The sequence below is a fragment of the Acomys minous genome, assembly GCF_964271855.1.
Source record: "Acomys minous genome assembly, chromosome: 19".
Taxonomy (NCBI): domain Eukaryota; kingdom Metazoa; phylum Chordata; class Mammalia; order Rodentia; family Muridae; genus Acomys; species Acomys minous.
The window spans coordinates 6,817,421-6,838,706 of record NC_140499.1 but is presented as its reverse complement, the minus strand read 5'-3'; the positions used below and the strand labels follow the sequence as shown (position 1 = coordinate 6,838,706).

At 38.8% G+C, this 21,286-nt stretch overlaps 1 protein-coding gene across 3 annotated transcripts in view; it reads right to left on the bottom strand.

Moving 5' to 3' along the window:
- Positions 1 to 21,286, bottom strand: part of SPATA16 (spermatogenesis associated 16) — a 324,224-nt gene that overhangs the window by 222,174 nt on the left and 80,764 nt on the right. For all 3 annotated transcript variants that reach the window (XM_084769323.1, XM_084769325.1, XM_084769324.1), the window contains one exon: positions 18,886 to 19,031. In XM_084769323.1, the coding sequence (XP_084625449.1) occupies positions 18,886 to 19,031 (146 nt within the window). The remainder of the gene's footprint in view (positions 1 to 18,885; positions 19,032 to 21,286) is intronic.

The following is a 21,286-nucleotide window of genomic DNA, read 5'->3' as shown; positions in this document are numbered from 1 at the left end:
CAAAAGTACCTCCTTTGTTTGGTGTCAATAATCAGAGAATGACCACTGTCCATGCTAAACAGAGCAGTGCTTCTATGAATGACCATGAGTTACAGATAGCTCATATGGTAGAAAATAAACCACAATGGTTACCTTAAGGCCAAGATCTACACTGAGATGCTCAGTTTTCAAAACATCTTCACACTCAGAGGATCATCTTGCTCTCCTGACAAATATTGGTGATACTTATTTGCAGATGCAGAGACTGAAGCAAAGGGAAGTTAAGTGACTGGTGAAGTCAAGACTAGCTAGTGATGTGCAGGTTCAAACCTGGACCTCTGCTCATGGGAGGTTTTCCATACATGACAAAGACATTTGCAAATCCACTGCTTCATCTGCAATTGCAGAATTAATTCTTGACAGCCTAGAACTTGCTATGCCCCCATTAGCTGATCTTGTAGCAAGATTGGGAAGTGGAAACAAACAGTTCTCCAGCACTCACCATTCATACTTTGGGCAATGTAGCTTATTTGCTTTATAATATTTGGAAGTTGTAAGTGAGTTAAGCTGTGTGCAACAGTGTATGCCAGTAATCCCTGCAGTCTAGATCTGGAGGCAGGAGAGCCAGGGATTTAAGGGTATCGCTTATTACACATCAAATCTGAGGCCAGGCTGGACCTTGTCTCAAAAAAGTAAAGAAAAAGAAACAAGATGAAAAAGACATTCTCCACAGTTGAGTGGAGAGTGGGGTCTGACTTTCACACATACTCTGGTGCCCCATACTTGACCATGTCCCCTGAATGGGGAGACCTGGTGGCACTCAGAGGAAGGACAGCAGGTTACCAAGAAGAGACTTGATACCCTATGAGCATATACAAGGGGAGGTAATCCCCCTCAGTCACAGTCATAGGGGAGGGGAGTAAGGGGAAACTGGGAGGGAGGGAGGAATGGGAGGATACAAGGGAGGGGATAACCATTGAGATGTAATATGAATAAATTAATAAAATAAACTTAAAAAAGAGAAGTCCCCATATGTAAAAGCTTCTGTTATCCACTCTTTGCAGCAAATCCAGGTGAATTTAAGAGATTCATGGTTACATAAGATGATGAAATCAAAGTACAGTTAATCAAGAGCTCATCCTTCCATCAGACATTTATGCCACTGCTCATTTCAGAAGAGAGGGGAAGAGCCTGTATGAGCCCAAAAGCAGGATGAAGGGATGGGAAATGCTGTCTTCTGGCCGTGGTGATCATGAACTCACAGGAGCTGTGCCTGCTGGCATTGGGCCCACACTTAAAAGACATGGATGGCGAAGGGGCTCACAGGGACCTACCACCTTTGGATGCTACTGGCAACAAACAGATTCTGGGAGAAAGGGAGGCATAGCACTTGTTGAACACCAGGCTTCTGTGGACAGTCTCAAACCCATGAGACACAGCAAAATAGAAATGGGAAATAGAACAAATAGAATAGAATAAAATAGAATAGGGCCTGTTCCTATTCCTCCAATTTCACCCACAATCCTGAATGACTCCAGATTCCAGTGCTGAGAAGATCCAACATTCAGTTCAGCCCTATTAGCTATCTTGAGAACTATGGCAGGACTTCACTGGATCATAAAGGCCCAAGAAACCCAGCAGGTTCCATGAACAAACAGCCAATGTCATAGACAACCAGGTGGCTAAGATCCAGCATAAGAACACAGTCAATAAAACACAGGGCAATATGGATCCACCAGAACCTACCCCCCCCACAAAACACTGGATATTCTAATGCAGCTAAAACATAGGAAAATGACCTTAAATCTATGGTTATGAAGTTGTGTGGGAAAGATTAAGCTTTGTCACAGGTGGAAGCAGTCTTGGCGGGCTTTACCCTTGGGGCACCCCATGAATACCTTGTGACAGACTGAGTGGAGCCTTCCTGGGCTTGGAATTCAGGAAGCAGACCTGGGGACCCCACCTTGGCTATTGTTTTTCTAATTGACCCTCAACGGGTGAAGGAGACCGTCCTTTTCATGTGACTCAGGCAGGTGGGGAGGAGAGAACAAGTTCAGCTTGGGTGAGAATGTGTGAGGAGCAGCGACCAGGCCGGAACAGCACGTGGGCCAGAGAGACACCTAAGGATTCGTCCCGTGGAACGGATACCGGAAGGTTCACTCTTTTGTCCCTTTAACCATTTTTTCTTCTTGTGTAAGCTAGTTGTGTTGTATAATAAAGTTTAATTGTTAAGAAACAGAGCCAACAAAGTTGTTAGAGGAACTTAAAGAGGAAATGAATTAATTCCTCAAAGAAATATAAGAAAATACAATTAAACAAATAGAGGCCATCAAAGAAATATACAGGAAAATACAATCAAACAGGTGAAGGAAATAAATAAAATTGGTCAAGACCTGAAAATGGAATCAATAAAGAAAACACAAACCAAAAATATCATGGAGATGGAAAACTTAGAGAAGAGAACAGGAACCACAGAGGTAAGCATCACCAACAGAATACAAGAGATGGAGGAAAGAATCACTGGCACAGAAGATACAATTGAAGAAATCAATACATCTGTAAAAGAAAATATTAAACTGAAGAAATTCCTCACACAAAATATCTTAGAAATCAAGGAAAGCATGAAAAGATGAAATCTCAGAATAATAGCAATAGAAGAATAGAAGATTGCAAGCTCCAAGGACCAGAAAATATTTTCAAGAAAACTATAGAAGAAAATATCTCCAACCTTAAGAAAGAGATGCCTTTAAAAATACAAGAGAATTACAGAACACCAAATAGACTAGAGAGAAAAAGAAATTCCTCCTGCCACATAATAATAAAAACACTAAATATACAAAAAAAAATAAAAGTCACAAGGGGAAAAGGCCAAATAAGTTATAAAGGCAGATACATCAGGATCACACCTGATTTCTCAAAAGAAACTATGAAAGCCATAAGGGTCTGGACAGATGTCATAGAGACACTAAGAGATCACAGATGTCAGGTCAGACTACTATACCCAGCAAAGCTTTCAATCACCATAGAGGGAGGAAACAAGATATTCCTTGAGAAAACCAAATTTAAAGAAAGTGTATGCACAAACCCAGTTTTCAGAAGATGCTAGAAGGAAAACTCCAACACAAGATCAACTACATCCAAGAAAACACAGGATATAGATAATTTTACAACAGCAAACCCAAAAGAAGACAAGCACACAAACGCAGTAACACCACCAACACCAAAATAAAAGGAACTAGCAATCATTGGTCACTAATATTGATCAACATCAATGGGCTGAACTCTCCAATAAAAAGACACAGGCTAATAGACTGCAACAGAATCCAACATTCAACTGCATACAAGAAACACACATCAACAATAAAGGTAAACATTACCTCAGAGTAAAGGGCTAAAAAAAGATTTTCCAAGCAAATGGACCAAGGAAGTAGGTTGGAATAGCCATCCTAATATCTAATAAAATATCCTTTCAAACAAAATTAATCAAATGAGATGGGGAAGGACACTCCATTCTCATCCAAGAAAAGTACACCAGAGGACATCTTACTCCTAAATATCTATGCCCCAAATACAAGGCACTCACATTTGTAAAAGAAACATTATTAAAGCTTACATCACACATCTATTCCCACATATTAATAGTGGGAGACTTCACACCCCATTCTCACCAATGAACAGATCATCAAAACAGATACTAAATAGAGAAATAATGAAGCTAACAGGGGTCTTGAATAAAATGGACCTTAAAAATATCCACAGAACCGGGGCTGGTGAGATGGCTCAGTGGTTAAGAGCACTGACTGCTCTTCCAGAGGTCCTGAGTTCAATTCCCAGCAACCACATGGTGGCTCACAACCATCTATAATGTGATATCATGCCCTCTTCTGGTCTGTAGATGTATATGTAGGCAGAGCACTGTATACATAATAATAAATAAACATTAAAAAAAAGATATCCACAGAACTAACAACAAACAAAATAGCCCAATTACAAAATGGGACACAGTGCTAAACAGAGAATTCTTAACAGAGAAATATCGAATGGCTGAGATACACTTAAAGTAATGTTCAATGTCCTTAGTTGACAGAGAAATACAAATCCAAATGACTCTGATATTCTATCTTACATTCATCAAAATGGTTAAGATCAAACTCAAGTGACAGCACATGCTGTCAAGTATGTGGATCAAGGGGAACACTCCTCCATTGCTAGTGGGAGTGCAAACTTCCACAACTACTTTGTAAATGAATCTGGTGCTTTCTCAGAAAACTGGGAATAACTCTACTGCAAGATCCAGCTATACCACTTCTGAACATACATCCAAAAGATGTTCCACCATACAACAAGGTCATTTGCTCACTTATGTTCATAGCAGCTCTATTTGTACTATCCAGAATCCGGAAACAACCTACATGTTCCTCAACCAAATAATGGAAAAAAAAATTGAAGTACACTTATACAATGGAATGTTACTCAGGCATGAAAAACAAGGAAATGAAATTTGGAAGCCAATATATGGAACTTGAAAAGGTCATCCCGAGTGAGGTAACCCACACTCACAAAGACACACATTGTATGTACTTATAAGTGGAGTTTAACCGTTTAGTACGGGATAAACATACTACCGTGCATAGTCCCAAAGAAGATAACAAGAGGACCCAAGGGAGGATGCTTAAATCTTACTCAGAAGAGGAAATTGAATAGATATAGAGAGTGGTTGAAGAGAGGAAACAATGTAGTAGAGGGAGCATAGAGAGAAATAAGGTTGGTGGGCAGACCTGGGGAGAGTTGGGGGAGGGTGGGGTGGGGCGGGAGGATAGCATGCCTGCAGAGAAAAGAGAAACTGTGGGTGGGAACATCTCTGTGACCAGCTGGAGACTTAAGTCAGAATAGGCCTCTGGGAAGCTATTAGGGGGACTATACCTGAGACTCCTAATAGCTACTTTTCAGTAGACTGAAAAGAACACCCTTTAACTAGACAAAATGCCTTGTGGAGGGTGGAGAATATCAACCCACCCACAAAAACTTTGATCAAAAATTTACCTGCCTATAAGATCTGCAGGGACAAAGATACAACAGATAGAGCAGAAATTGGTGGAATGTCCAACCAGTGTCTGGCCCAATCAGAGACCCACTCCATGAAAAATAGGCAACCCCTGACACTATTAATGATACTCTTCTAGGCTTTCAGACAGGAGCCTATCAGAGTTGTCCTCTGAAAGGCTCCACCCAGCAGTGCTTTGAAACAGATGCTGAGACTCACAGCCATAGATGTAGTCAATTGGTAGCTCAGGCTACATGTGGGTCCACTAGAAAGGGGAGTGGAGGCTGTCTCTGATGTGGACGTTGTTGCCTGCTTTTCAACCACTTCTTGCTGACAGGACTTCCTTGCTGGCCACAGGGTAAGAGGAAGAACTCAGTCCTGATGTGAGTTGATAAGCTGGGATGGGTAGGTAGGGGGGCTCCCCTTTTCTGAAGAATAGGAGAGGGAAGGGGAGGGATGGTGGAACTGGGAGGAGAGGAGGGAGGGAGCTATGACCATGGCCAGGATGTCAAATGGATGAGCAATTAATACAAATATTTTGTACTATGTTTGTGATTGTATTCATCCCCATCACCTTCTCATTCTTTTCTCATTATGATGACCCCTTCTTCCCCACAATTATCCCCCCTCTCTCTTTTTCTCTGTGTGTGTGCTTGTTTAGTTCAACTGAGTTTACATTCAGGAGCATAAACAGTAGGCAATTTACCAGTGCTTATATCACTGAAGAAAATGACTCCCAAACCCTCACTGTTAATTTTCTGTTGCTTAGAAAAAATACCATGACCAAAAGAGATGAGAAGAAAGAATTTATTTTGGCTTATGGTTCAAGATGGGCAAGAATCCTCATGAACTTTCTTCATCAAGGCTGTACTCCTAAACCTCCCCAAACAGCACCATCAATAATTGTGGACCAAGTATTGAGGTGATTGACCTCATGGGGGACATTTCTCACCTAAATCACCACACTCTCTGGCATTCCTCAGAAAACAGTGGGACCTCAGGATGCCCTCTATCCTCTGCGATGGAATGCTGACAAGGCCAGTGTTGAACAGGTGTTGTTCAGATGATCACAGATGCTCTGGGTCCATGAGTGCAATGGCCATATGTTTAGAAGATGACATTTCACAGCACTCTTCCCCATTCTCTGGTTCATATATTCTTTTAATTTCCTTTCCCATAATACTTCCTGAACATTGAAAAGGGTCATATAGATGCCTGTTTATGGCAGAGCACTGAGAAGTAACTTATTCTTAGCACTTGAACCAGTTATGAATCTTTACGTTAACTGCTGTCCACTGTACAAAGAAGTTTCTCTAGCCAAGGCACTGATCTGTAAGTATGTCTAGAAATAATTAGAAAGATGATTTGAAAGTGTGTCTACTTAGCAGAACAATAGTTTCCCCTAAATTCCTACCTTTTACTTAAATATAGCCACAGGTCTACATTGCAAGACTGTCTCACTAATTCATGTGATTTCCCAGAGGCATAGCAGGGCTTCAGGAGTCAGAGAGGGATGCAATGTGGTGGAGGAGTATTGTAGAAAGGAATGTTGCTATTTAAAAGTTGCATTGCAGTAGCACTGAAAAATAGGTTTCCTAAAAATATAAAATAAATAAAATAAAGTTACATGAGGAAATGGGAGTCAGTGAGGTAGTAGTTGAACTTGGGTACTTAACTCCAGAGGGAAAAGCTCAACAGATATGGTGCTGCTCCAGTGGCAATGAACGCCCCGGGTAGAATGGTAGCAGGATTTTCACTGTGACCAAGATAAAAATGGAACCAAAGAGTTTTTGAGGGAAAGAAAAACTGACGGTAGTTTCAGAGATACAGGTGATATCTCCTGACAGGAGAACCACTGCTGGAGTTATTGGACAGACTAGCCTATGATCTCTTCCCAGTGTTTCACTAAGATTAAGTGAAAAGACTAATTGAGGCAGCATAAAATTACTTCATTCACAACTATCACACTGTGAGCCATTGAATGCTTGCTCTTTTTACTGCCCAACAGCTTTTTATGTTTCTCAATGCAGCCAACCTTGGAGTCCAAGAAGCTGTCATGGTTGTTCCTTACCCTGGCTCAGTGCACATAATCTTTGCTCTTCTATAGAGTACTGTCATGTTTTATATTCCTCTTAGAATTTAAAGAGAAACTTGGAGTATTTAATGTCATCTTCAATGGATGCATCTTTTTATAGTAGATTTACTTTCATGAGAATACAATAACAAGAGTGTAGAGATACTAATGACCCACATAACGTTGTAATGTGCCCAACTCTTTGAAGACACAAAGTATCTAACTTGCCAAAAATCCAACCAGGCATCTTAAAAAATGACAGTATTATAACTTATCATTATTTCTCTCCTCACTTGCAAGCATGTGCAAGCATAAACACCAGCACACACAGTATGTATAGGATGTTATTATGTTACTAGATTGGAAGAAGAAATCACTAAGACAGGAATGGATTTAACTAGGAAGAAGCAGGGTTTTCTAATCCTAAGAGCTGAAAAAGATGATTGTGGGAAATTTACTATATTTAAAAAACGAATAGTGATATCATCAAAGCAACTAGCCATGTGCTTTATCAAAGTGAGAACCATATTGTTTGTCTTTCTGCCTATATATTTCTCCATCTATCTATACCTTTTATTTTGTGTTCCAAATTATTGCTTCCCTAAACACAATACTATCATTGGTATTAAAGAAGCTATCCATTTTTTCATATCAAGAAAGCTGGCACTAGAAATGTTCCCTTTTGTTTTACTGTACTTTACTTGCACTTAAATTCACTTAAAATTATTAGCCATTTTTATACAATATTATTTACCTATATATCTTTATTGTGTTAGGATTTTATATCACATAATGGTGTTTTGATCAAGCCCAGTCTTTATTATTTCTCCAGTTACTCTCTTATCCCCCACCTAGTTTCTTGCCCAATGTCATTATTATTATTTATTATTTTTTTGTAAAATATGCAGAGTCCCCTTAGTGTTGCTTGAGTGTGTCTGGGTGTAAGAGCATCTATTGGAACACACATAACTTCTTAGTATCTATGTCTCTGAAGAAAGGCAAACGCACCCCAGCAGCCATCAACTACATGTAGCTCCTCACCTAGGAGTGGGTTTTTCTGAGCACCTCTCCCATCCATACTGGAATTGTGGCTGGCTAGATCCAATGCAGGTCCTGTCGATAGTGCCATAGCCTTTGTGAATTCATGGGTGCAATGGATGCTTCAGTTCCTTCTGCTGCTGCTGTCCACTATCCTCTGGATCGACCATCTTTGCATCCCTTCTTCTATGATGATTACTATGCTTTGAGTGAGAAGGTATATAAAAATGTCCCCTTTAAAGCTGAGCAACTCAGTCTCTTATTTGTATACTGTCTTTGTTTTAATAGCCATGTACTGAAAACAGAAACTTCTCTGATAAGGAGTGAGAAATGCACCAATCAATAGGTATAAAGAAGAAATTATGGGGCAGTTTATTATTATGTCTATTAAGCACAATAATAGTTTTAGACCCAACCAATAGGGCTTATGACTTCTGCGGGTACAGGATTTTGGCTCAGTTAACAGTGTCAGGCATGAGGTCCATCTAGAGTATCAGGCTTTTTATATCCAAACTGAAACTGGTTGATTATTCCTATAACATTCTCGCCATAATTACACCAGTGAGCTTATCTTACCAGACTAGGCATTACTCAGGGCTAACAACTTGGTAAGAGAGTTGAATCTTTTTCTCTTCAGTAACGTGCACAAAATATTCCAGAACTATTAAAACTAGTCTTTGGAAGTTAAGCTTTCAGGATGGTAGTCCTGATTTCTCCATGTCTTATGACTGAAGTGTGTGGGATTGTCAGCTCATGCTTATTTTTGGCATTTTCAAGTTGTAGACAGTTACCAAGGGGAATAGCAATAGCCTATAATATTTGGAGATTTATGGGATCTCCACTGACCAACAACTCAAAAAAGGGCAATTCATTCCTGGCACTGGGGTCTTAATTTAATAACCTATGGTATGTGGCAGAAACATTCTCTCTCTCTGCTATAGTGTAACTTCACTGAAGCTCCTTTGATATATAGGTCTGTGTGTGTTTCAGGAAAGTTGTAGAGTGATTTTTTTGTATGTCAAGTCCAGGGATATCATGGATCTGTATGGATTTTCATTTGTTCACTTTACATCCCAATTAAAGCCCCTTCCCTCATCACCTCCAGATCTCACCCTCCCTTCCTCATACCCTCTCCTTTTTTCCATCCCCTGCTCCTCAGAAAGGGAAGCCCTCCTCCCCTAACAGCAGACCTCATACTATCAAGTCTCATCTGGACTGCTTGTATGCTCTTCCTCTGGCAAGGCTGCCCCACCAGGGGGAAGTGACCACTGTATGGGGACCATAGTCCATGTCAAAAGTAGTCCCTACACCCCATATATTATGGGAGACTGTGCTGCCTATCTACTATGTCTGAGCAGAGGGTCTAGGTCCCCCCGTGGTCCTTGATTGGTTCATCAGTCTCTGCAACACGCCCCTCTTCTGCCCACTTTGTTGGCTCGATTGGTCTCCCTGTGGAGCTTCTGACCCCTCCAGGCTCCTCTATTCCCCTACTTTTCCATAAGACTCCCTTTGTTCCACCCTAGAGTTTGGCCGTGAGTCTCAGCATCTGCTTGGATCTTCTGCTGGGTAGAATCTTTCAGATGACCTCTATGGTAGGCTTCCTTCCTCTTACTTCTCTTCAACTGCTTTTGATATCTATTGTATTTGTCCTTCTGAATTAGAATTGAGCATTCTCCCTAGGGTCCTCCTTGTTATTTAGTTTCTTTATGTCTGTGTATTGTAGTGTGGTCATCCTATATTATTTGGTTAATATCCACTTATAAGTTAGTATAAATCATGCCTGTCTCTCTGGGTCTGGGTTACTTCACTCAGGATGATCATTTCTACTTCTACCCATTTGCCTGCAAATTTCAAGATTTCCTTCTTTTTAATAGTTTAGCAATATTCCATTGTATACATTTACTACAGTTTCTTTACCCATTCTTCTGTTGAGGGACATCTAGGTTCTTTAAAGATTCTGGCTATTATGAATAAAGCTGCTATGAACATAGTTGAGCAAATTTTTTCGTTGTGTGGTGAAGCATCTTTTGGGTATACACCTAGGAGTGGTATGGCTGGGTCTTGAGGTAGCACTATTACCAATGTTCTGAGAAAGAGATAAATTGATTTCTAAATTGGTTGTACAAGTTTGTACTTCCACCAGCAATGGAAGAGCATTCCCCTTTTTCTACACCCCCTCCAGCATGAGCTGATACTTGAAATTTTGATCTTAGCCATTTTGATAGGTATAAGATGGAATCTCAGAGTTGGTTTGATTTGCATTTCCCTGACAACTAGTGACACTGAGCATTTCTTTAAGTGTTTCTCAGCCATTAGGTATTCCTCTGTTGAGAATTCTCTGTTCTGTACTCCATTTAAATATTTTAAAATGTGTTCACTTTACATCCTGATTGTATGTCACCCCCCTCCCCCCTGTCACCTCCCCATTCCACCCTCCCTCCCTCATCTCCTCTCCCTCCCTCCACTAGTCCTTAGAAAGGGGAGCCCTGCTTCCCCTAACATCTGACCTCAGCCTGTCAAGTCTCATCTGGACTGCCTGTATCCACTTCCTCTTGTAGCCTGGCAAGGCCGTCCCTTCAGGGTGAAGTGATGAACATGTGGTAGCCAGAGTCCATGTGAGAAGTAGTCCCTACTCCCCATATTATGGGAGCCACAGGGAGACTGTGCTGCCTATCTACTATATCTGAGCAGAGGGTCTAGGTCCTCACTGTACATGGTTGTTGGTTGGTGTACTGGATTATTTGTTTTAGTGGTATTTAATTTCTTAAGTTCTTTATATATTTTGGATATTAGCCCTTGATCAGATGTAGGGTTGGTGAAGATCTTTTCCCACTCTGTAGGCTGTTGTTTTGTTCTATTGACAGTGTCCTTTGCCTTACAGAAGCTTTTCAGTTTCATGAGGTTTCAATTATTAATTGTTGATCCTAGAGTGTTCTGTTCAAGAAGTTTTCTCTTGTGCCAATGAGCTCAAGATTCTTTCTTACTTTTTGTCCTAATAGATTTAGTGTGTCTGATTCTATGTTGAAATCTTTAATCCACTTGGACTTTAGTTTTGTGCAGTGTGATTATTAATTAATTATTAATAATTAATTATTATTAATTCTATTTGAATTTTTCTACAGGTAGACATCCACTTAGACCAGCTCCATTTGTTGAAGATGCTATCTTTTTTTTCCATTGTATGGTTTTGGCTTCTTTGTCAAAAGCAAGTGTCCATAGGTGTGTGAGTTTATTTTTGGGTCTTTGATTTGATTCTATTGATCCATCTCTCTGTTTCTATGCCAGTACCATGCTGTCTTTATTACGGTTGCTCTATAGTACAGCTTGAGATCAGGGATGGAGATTCCTCCAGAAGATCTTTTATTGTTTAGGATAGTCTTAGCTATTTAGGTTTGTTTGCTTGTTTGTTTGTTTGGTTTGGTTTTCCAAATGAAGTTGAGAATTGTTCTTTCAAGGTCTGTAAAGAATTGTGTTGGCATTTTGATGGAAATTTCATTGAATCTGTAGGTTGCTTTAGGTAAGATGGCCATTTTCACTATGTTAATCCTCCTGACCCAGGAGCATGGGAGATCTTTCCATCTTCTGGTATTCTCCTCAATTTCTTTCCTCAGAGACTTGAAGTTCTTATCATTCAGGCCTTTTGCTTGCCTGTTAGGGCTACACCAAGATACTTCATGGTTTTTTATTTTGTTTTGTTTTGGTTTTTGGCTATTGTGAAGGGTGTTGTTTCCCTAATTTCTTTCCGAGCCTGTTTGTCTTTTGTATACACGAGGGCTATTGATTTTTTTGGAATTGATTTTGTAGCCAGCTACTTTGCTGAAGGTGTTTATTAGCTGTAGGAGTTTCTTGGTAGAATTCTTGGGTTCACTTATGTATCAAGGACATATTGAAGGGAACCTTAGTTATCTCTATTGACACTCCTTCCTCTATTTGCCACTCCCCAATTATTTTTCTTTTCCTTTACTACCTTCTCTCCCTTCATACCAACTGTGTTCTATCCCACTCCCCTTAAAATCATCCTCCATCATGTTGTGGTTAACCTTTAGTATTATAGATATGTACATTTAATTTATAAAATTGAGCGCACCATGTTTTATATATACTTGTTTATAACTGTGATATCATTTTTACTTAAATTCCTTTAAAATTACTAGAGTTATTTGTATCTAATACAATTATATTTTGAGATTAGTAAAGAATTTACAAACTTCCCATTAGTTCTCTTACATACCAGCTCATTTTTAAGCCGATGAGTTCCTGTCACACTGTAAGCTGATGCCTCCCTCTGAACATTTCGGTTATCATCAAAACTGAGGAGAGGGATTTAGAAGTTGGATTTTCACAGGCTTTCCCAAAGTATCTACTTCATTAAATATCTGAGGCTCAGAAAAGCAATTTTAAAATAATAGTTTGCTTTTGGGAAATAGAATTTATTCCTAGGATAACCTCCATCTTGAAGACAATCTACCTTTGTTGTTGGCAGAACTGGAACAAAACACATATAAGATAGCATCTGAGATTCAGAGATGGGTTTAAGCAATCTAATTGGATATATAGATAAGAAATCATGTATAAAGACAGGTAATTTATGAAAGTTAAGGCCAGTAAATTATTAAATAGAGATCCAAGTTTGTTCCTTGTGTGCTTTAATTTTAATTTTTTTTTTTTTTTACTTTTAAACCCATGAGTTACCTAGATACATACTGTTTGAGCTCCAAATACTTAGAGAAACTTTCTAACTATTTTAACTGTTACCAATTTCTAATGTAATTACATTATGACTATTGAATTAAACAAACAAGAATTCAAAACTTTTGAAATTACACTGAGCCTTCTTTTTGTTTAGCTATTAATTTTTCTTTAAATCTACTTTGATAGTAACAGCAAACATAACATGAAATGACACTTTATATATCACTATTTGGAATGGCACACCAATTGATCATCCATTGCCAAATGATCAACCCTGAAAATATACCTACAAGTTACATTATATGGACTGAACAGGTTCTATTTAGGAATAAATATATTTATACTTATATGCAGGCAGGAACATTTAGTGAAAAAAGAGGCCATGAACTTCAAGGAACGTGGAGAGGGGCTTATGGCAGGAAGGAGAAGAGGAAGGAAAAAATGTAATTATATAGTCATGGGGAGGGGAATAAGGGGAAAGTGGGAGGGAGGGAAGAATGGGAGGATACAAAGGATGCGCTAACCATTGAGATGTAACAAGAATAAATTTTAAAAATTAATTAATTCATTAATTAAAAAAAATAAAAACAACCAAAAAAACCACTTCTTCTCACAAGTAACATATGGCTGACAGTTTAATCCAGACTGACAGTCTCTGTGTAACTCAAATTTTCAAGTAAAATACAAATATTTCATATAATTCCTGGTATAATTTGGTTGAGCTTGCCATCTTATTATTTTTTTAGTGCCTCAGCAGTTTTTCTCTTTACTCTCCTTTTCTTCATTAATTTCAGTCAATTAAATGTTATTTTAACTTTAAGTCAAAGTTTTGGTCCTCTAGCTACATTTTAAATGCCTTTTAATGATAACTTTAGGGATTACAAAATGCATCCTTAATTTATACAGAGTTAATATTGTGTTGCCACATTAAAATACTCCAATGTAGTAAAACATTTGTTATTACTTTACAGGCTATTGTGGTATTAGCACCAAATACTTCACACTGATGTATGCAAGCAAACATTTAAAAAAGAGCCTTCTTCTGACAGGATCTTTGACTTCCTATGTGGTGGGGTGATCTCACCATCATTTTCTCCATCCACCTCTCTGATGTTCATGCTGGGTGGTTTTTATCGATTTTTTCTTAGGCTCGAGAAGCCTTTCTTTACTTCTCTCCATCAGCATCCTGGCTACTCTTGGTGAACTCTCCATTCTGTCCTTGGTCCTGTCCTTGTTTATCTTCTAATCTTCCCCCTAGGCTTTTCTAAGCTCACTTGTTAGAACTGGTTTTACCTCATTGTTCCTGAATAAATTGTTGGAATTTTGGTCTACTAATCCCAACACCTGGGCATTGTGGAAACTATTTCTTTGGCCTGATTATCTTCTAAGTGCCAATGTCATTTTTCTGCTTTTTAACATATGCGTGAATTCTTTATTCTTTGCTGTACAGCTTAATGGAGTTTTGTAGGGACTTGGGATGGTGGCATCTTCCTGAAGAAGACTCAAGGCATTTTATTTGTTTTCTTTTAGTGGGTGGTGCTTTCTTTAATAAGTCTCATCTTAGTCTTAACAGATCTATTTTGGCAGAATTTAATCCTCAGGCAACTTTCCCCTTCATATTCTTACCCTGAAAGCATTGCCTTTCTGGGTCTCATCTGAATATGTGGAGTGTGAGGTTAGACTTCCTTATGTTGATTCCACAGATGTCTTAGCATTAAGGTGATTTATCATTTTCAGCTAATACTTAGTTCTGGAGCTGAAAACTTCCCCTGCATGGATGTGTATTTTTCACATGGCCAAGGCAGTACCTGGGAATTCTCAGAGTCTTTCCCCAAGCCCTTTCATGAAGCTACGTCTGCCTTAGTCACTGGCCTTCACATTTATTATTATTTTTTCAGTTTTTGAGATAATGTAATTACAACATGGCTGCCCAACCATGAGATGAATAAGAATGACACCAACAGACGCGCCAGAGTGGACACTCGCCTTTCAACCACACCCTCTTCCTTAGCCCCCTGTTCAGACTCAGCAGACAGCTGCTGTAGCTCACTGTGCTGTCCACGGTTAGCATAGAAGGGAAGCCCAATGAACGCTGATAGAACTATGTATTCCCCCTTTCAAGGATTGTCCCTGTTCTGAAAATTGTTAATACCCAAGAGGAATTAATATATCTTGCCCAGTTTTATACTTTTTTAATAGTAGGGAGGCAGATTTGATAGAAGTAACTGTATTGTGGCTGGAATAAAAAATATGGATTCATGATTAATTATTCATAATATATTATGAGATAATAACTGTGAAATAGGTACTATTATTTTAACCCAATCTTATTAAAAAGCAAGTTCAAGCTAACTTGTGAGAGGAACTTTTGGAGTTTTAAATGAAGGTGGTCAGACTTCAAACTCTTATTTGATTCAGCATACTATACAGAGTCTGTGTTATAACGTTATGCTTACTTCCCTCATGATATTTATCATGTCTATTTGCTCATATATTTACTATATTCATAAAGTTTTTACTTCCTGTTTGAAACATCTATGGAGAAACAAGGAATGCACCTTTCCTATCTATAGGCATTGCTCCATTGTTCGACAGAACAGGTTTCTGGTGAGGATTTGCTTAAATATTGTTGAACTAATAAATAAGTGTATATCACAAAAACTGTATGGCAACAAAATTGGGAAATACCCAGAACACCTCACTAGAGGCTTTACAACTATATGCATAAAATATAATTATATAATAGAAAAAAAGTCTATGGCAGGATTGGTGGTTTTGACAGGTATCAATTGGGAGCCAGCCCTAGAGAAGTGCAAAGTACCTTTTAATCAGTGATGCATCTTGCGTGTCTAGGCATCACTTTGAGTTGAAATAAAAAGTGATGTCTGTGTATGTCAGCTTGTGTTTGTTAGAAGAAAAAGAAAAGAGCAAATTTTGTTAAGAGTTGTTTCTAGAGCCTTTTTATCCATACTTAGCTAACAATACATGCTGATTGATTTTTCAAGTATTTCTGTTGATTTTGGAACCACATAGTTACAGCTTTTGTAGTCTACATGACAAAGCATATGCATTTATTCTTATCAGGAGCAGAACTACCTGATGGTTTTGAGGCCAATTTTTGTGTTTAACAAGATAAAAATATGCACTAGACCTTCCATTTACATAAAATTAAAGAAAGATGCTTCAGCAAATGCAAATAAATGCAAAAAGGAACATTTTAATTTTGATTCATGATTACTATCAACTATCATGATGTGGTAATAACACAATACAGAATTCTGTAGAGTATAACTAATGGTGTGAGCTATTTATAAACAAAATATCCTGATTAATTTATTTTATAAGAAGTATTTGTTTGATTATATGTCAGATTCTGTTTTTAAAGCCAGGGAACTTTGCAAACGTTTTACAATGAAAATTATATGTACTCTCTCTGTAGTTCTACCCACATGACATGCACAGTAAAATGGCTGCTTTCTCTTGATACATTATTAATTATCTGAAATGACCATTTAATCTTTATTGATTCACATTTATTACTTAATATTCTACTTTAAAAACAGAAACACCAACTATTTTATACCAGAAAACAGACTAAAGGTAATCTCAACATATCAAGTTATTCTTTATCATCATTATGTTTTGCCCCAGTAATTTCCAAGGTCTTGAAAAAGCATCCTTATTTTTTTTATCTTTTATTAATTTATTCTTGTTACATCTCAATGGTTATCCCATCCTTGTATCCTCCCATTCTTCCCTCCCTCCCATTTTCCCCTTATTCCCCTCCCCTATGACTGTTCCTGAAGGGGGTTTCCTCCCCCTGTATATGCTCATAGGGTATCAAGTCTCTTCTTGGTAACCTGCTATCCTTCCTCTGAGTGCCACCAGGTCTCCCCATTCAGGGGACATGGTCAAATATGGGGCACCAGAGTACGTGTGAAAGTCATACCCCACTCAACTGTGGAGAATGTTCTGCCCATTGGCTAGATTTGGGTAGGGGCTTAAAGTTTACCCATAAGATGCTCCAGCACACAACAAGAAAATTTGCTCAACCATGTTCATAGCAGCCTTATTCATAATAGCCAGAACATGGAAACAGCCTAAGCGTCCCTCAGTAGAAGAATGGATAAAGAAACTGTGATACATATACACTATGGAATACTACTCAGATATTAAAAACAAGGAATTCTCGAAATTTGTGGACAAATAGATTGAGCTAGAAATGATCATAATGAGTGAATTAACCCAGAAGCAGAAAGACTCAAATGGTATATACTCACTTATATCTGCATACTAGTCCAAGGGGCATGTCCCACGAAAGCCTTCGCTTACCAGAAAACTGGGACATGGGAGAATAGCAAAGTAGAAGGATCCAGAGGGTCCTAGAAACCTACAAGTAGAACATTATGATAGGCAGAGTTGGTCCCAGGGGTCCCGCTCAAACTAAGGCACCAGCCAAGGACAATACAGGCAGTAAACCTTAAACCCCTACCCAGAGCATCCTTATTTTTCAAACAGAAAATGTTTTACTCTTATAGATTCATGCTTCTTTGTTCTCATTACCTGTTTTAATAGACTGGCAGAATTTTTACATGGCCATACCATTTGAGGTCCTTTGATGATTAAATGTGATGTAAAAATCCCTTCTATCCATTCTGACATACAAGTGATATTTTCTACAGTGGTTGTCCTTTTGGTGTGTGATAAAGCATGAAGGAAGTGACATATAATTACTTTCTGCACATCTCAACTTATTATTGCTTACATCTACCTACAGAATTTTTAGAAAAGTAGTCTTAGTTGTAATGAGTTTTTCACATTATACTCTCAAATAATCCTGACATTCTAATAATTTTGACATACTGAAATATGTGTTTCCACTACTGCCTCTTTCAAATTGAAATGGAATAAATAGGCCTTTCTTTGAAAGGCCACATATCCTGTTATTGGACGGCAATATGACTGCATGAAAATGTTGCCGGAAAGACTAGTGAAGGAAGAATTTTCCTTTGAGGTCAAAAGAAATATGCTTTTAGATTCTGCAGTTTACTTACATGGGAGCATTTCTTCCAAGAAATTTATCTCATGAGTTTCAAAGTGTTTTTGTTGTCTCTAGGTCCTTGATGTCAAGTCTAGTCCACTCTTAGAGCTGTGAAAACTCTGGGTAGAGTGTTTCTGTCCCAGACAATATGGTTTGTAATGGCCTTCCTCCATATTGGCACATCTCCCACTCACACGGACTCTAATATGATTATGGTGACTACTAAGATGAAAGTATTTGGTTTTTACAGTGATATTGGTTTTGCTATTTGTATACAAAAGAGTATGAGGGCATAAGATGAGAAAACAGAAAGCACAAGAGATCTCAGTAAACTTCTGTAAGCCAGGCAAGGAGGAAACAGCCATGATATGAATGACAGGGACAGATGAAGAGGACAGCACAATCTACACATCTTTGCTGCAGGTTAAAATGGATTATTCATGGTGAGAGCAAGATCTTTCGGAAATCGACGGTGGGGCAGGTACATTTTCATAGCCTGCAAGGTAGGCTCAGTAACCATGGAGATTCCACATGGTTACAGAACCAGACAGAACTCTCCAGAAGGATACAAACATGAAATGCAAATCTTTAAGGATGGAGATAACAATATTTCAGGCCTTTGGAAAGCTGTCTGGAGGGTGTTAGCATCCTAAAGTCAACAACGCTGGCACTAAATATCCGCAGTCCATATTCCTGGATGTTCCCCATCTCTTCTGTAATTCTACAAGCTCCTCTTTTCCCTCACCATCACCTCTCCTCTTTATCTTTTGCTCATTTTCCTTTGTTTCCTGGTGGCATTGCCCTTGCATTGTGAGCCAACTTCTGGATCTTTTTCTTCCCCTAACAGTTGAGATTCCTCTTTGACGGCTTCCTGATTTGCTCAGCTTTGCATATCAGGCAAGGTATTATAATTTTGGGATTTTTTTCCTTTAAATTGAAACACAATGGAAAGCCACCATGTAATCCCAGATGTGCACGTACAGTTCTTACCTGTAGACCTTTGGCATTTCGTTTTACCTGTGTGCGTGGTTCAGGGCAAGGTCAGGCTTCCGCATACGTAGGTAGCATGTGACGAGCTTCGTCTCAATGAAACTTGCTACACTTGCTATGTCTTCGGCATGTGCTTCAAACGGTTTCCCTAGGGCCGCCCCTTTGCTGCAAAGCTTAGAAAGAACAACACTGTCAGCCTCCTGGTACTGCTGCCACACAAGCGATCTTTTTAATAAGAAAGATGTACATACGCACATGTAATTTCGAAGAACTATGTAAAATTTTACTATTTCGGTTGTAAGTTAAGTGGTTCCTGCTCACTATTGTGTGACTATAATAAAATTTTGACATATTTTTTAACCGTAAAATGTTTCCTACAAAATATTTTAGCAGTGTGATAGACACCAAAGAGTGCCATTTGCAAGGAATGTCTGTTTTAAAATGAAAGCACACAATAAGCAAAGATATTAGGGGGGAACTTGGCATAAATCACATTAAATACCAGTGCTCTTATGAAAACCCAATGGAGCAATGATCTAACTCACTATCAAGTTTGATTTAATATAATAAGGGGTATCGGAAGTAAACTCCTAGGAGCCATTAACATGATCGTTGATTAATTTGAGTCTGAATCAGATTCTCTAGGACGTTACTGAAAGAAAAGAAGTGAAAAATTTATTAGGATTTATTGGCAGAAGCCACGGTATCTGAGAAACATGGCAAGAATATGGAATTCTTAATAAAAATTCCAGGAAGCTGGTGGTTTCTGGGCAACATAGACAAACTGCAGAGGAAGAAAATAATTAATATTTTGGGAGAACTACCAACATTAATAAGTGTCAGTAGCATGGCAGAATGGGTCAGCACTTTCTTTCCTCTTAGAGTTTTCTGATGTTCTTGCCATGCAGGCTGATGGGGAGGGGGAACAGCACTTCCTGCCCATTGACTTTTTCAGAATGCCTGCTTCACTGCACTTTTGTATCTTTATTTGTACTTATGTTTGGGGAAATCTTCTCACCAGGGAGAACAAGACGTACAGTCTTATACAATCTTGAGTCTGGCTTGTTATTTACACTAACACTATTGTGAATTTGTTTTTAAACATGCAACTTTGCTCACAGCAGCTATATTTTGTTCTAAACTAGTTTGCCTTTTTTGTTTTTATAAAAAATACAAACATTGCATGTTCTTTCTTATTTGTAAATCCTAGATTTGAATCTTTAGATGAGAGTAAGCTCAGAATCCAGGAAGGTGAAAAAGACCATGGGCAATAGGAGTAGAAGCTCTTGGAGGGATGTTGGAAGAATGGCCTGAGGGACTCTTGCTAGGGTAGGAGGAGGAGGGTGATGCAGAAGGAGCGGGGAGGGGGGCATAAATAACACTAAGGTGGTTTGAAAATGCAATAGGGAAATATTTAGTGATGCCTTAAAATACATATAAAATGCATATCTAAATCTATGCATATATGTATGTATATATTTTATTATGCCATGTGGCTGATAATGTTTTCCCACAGAGCCATAGGCTAACAAAAATCCTGGTTCCAGGCCTGGGAAATCTCCCAGGCATTGGTCAAGGGAGTCCAAGAGACGTCCAAAACAATGTAAGGCAGTACAGTTGCCCTTGGTTGCCTTTCTGACCTTGAAGGTAAGACCACATTGTTGAAGACATCATATACTTCAGAAACAGAGCTTCAAAGAATCAAGCTGGGATGACCTGGAAGCCTTCCCTCTGAGGACCAGCTTTCATCTCATTGGAAGATGCTATGGAAGCTGCCAATGGAATAAAACAGTCTATAGTCCTATGCATCCATGCAGCTTGTGAACCTCAAAAATGACCAGCCCAGAAAGATAAACCCAGGAGTGTATTCTTACATCTTTGAGATAATAAAAACTGCTTTACTGGGTTCAAGGCTCACTCAAAAGGGGAAAATTTATGCTTGGTAGTTTAAACCTAGCCAACTAGTAGAGGACCTACCACGGGACTTTTCTGAACTACTATAAGTTCTAAATACAAACATGCCAAGCTCCCTTCCTCATCAAAGAAGCTTTGTTTTACACATAGAGCCTTCGCTAAGAAATACACAACTGTTCAAAAGAAGAGATCAGCTGAGTGTGTGCTAGCCCAGTTGATACATCTACAACAAAACCTGTGCATTTAAGGTTCAGGGAACATTGTAGGAGATGGAACAGAAACATTGTAGGAGGCAGAGGACTGGGGCATCTGCTATGAGATAGTGCTGTCTCTGTAAGGCAAGGAAGCTACACTGATGACCTATCAGCAATATATTCACCTAAACAAGACCAGAACAATGGCAGCACCAATTGATATGCCAACACATACAGGGAAATGTGACAAGGTTCACCCTAGATGAAGAACTACAAACAATTAGCAGCTGCCAAGGCAGGGAGTTTCAGTCTTCTACAGC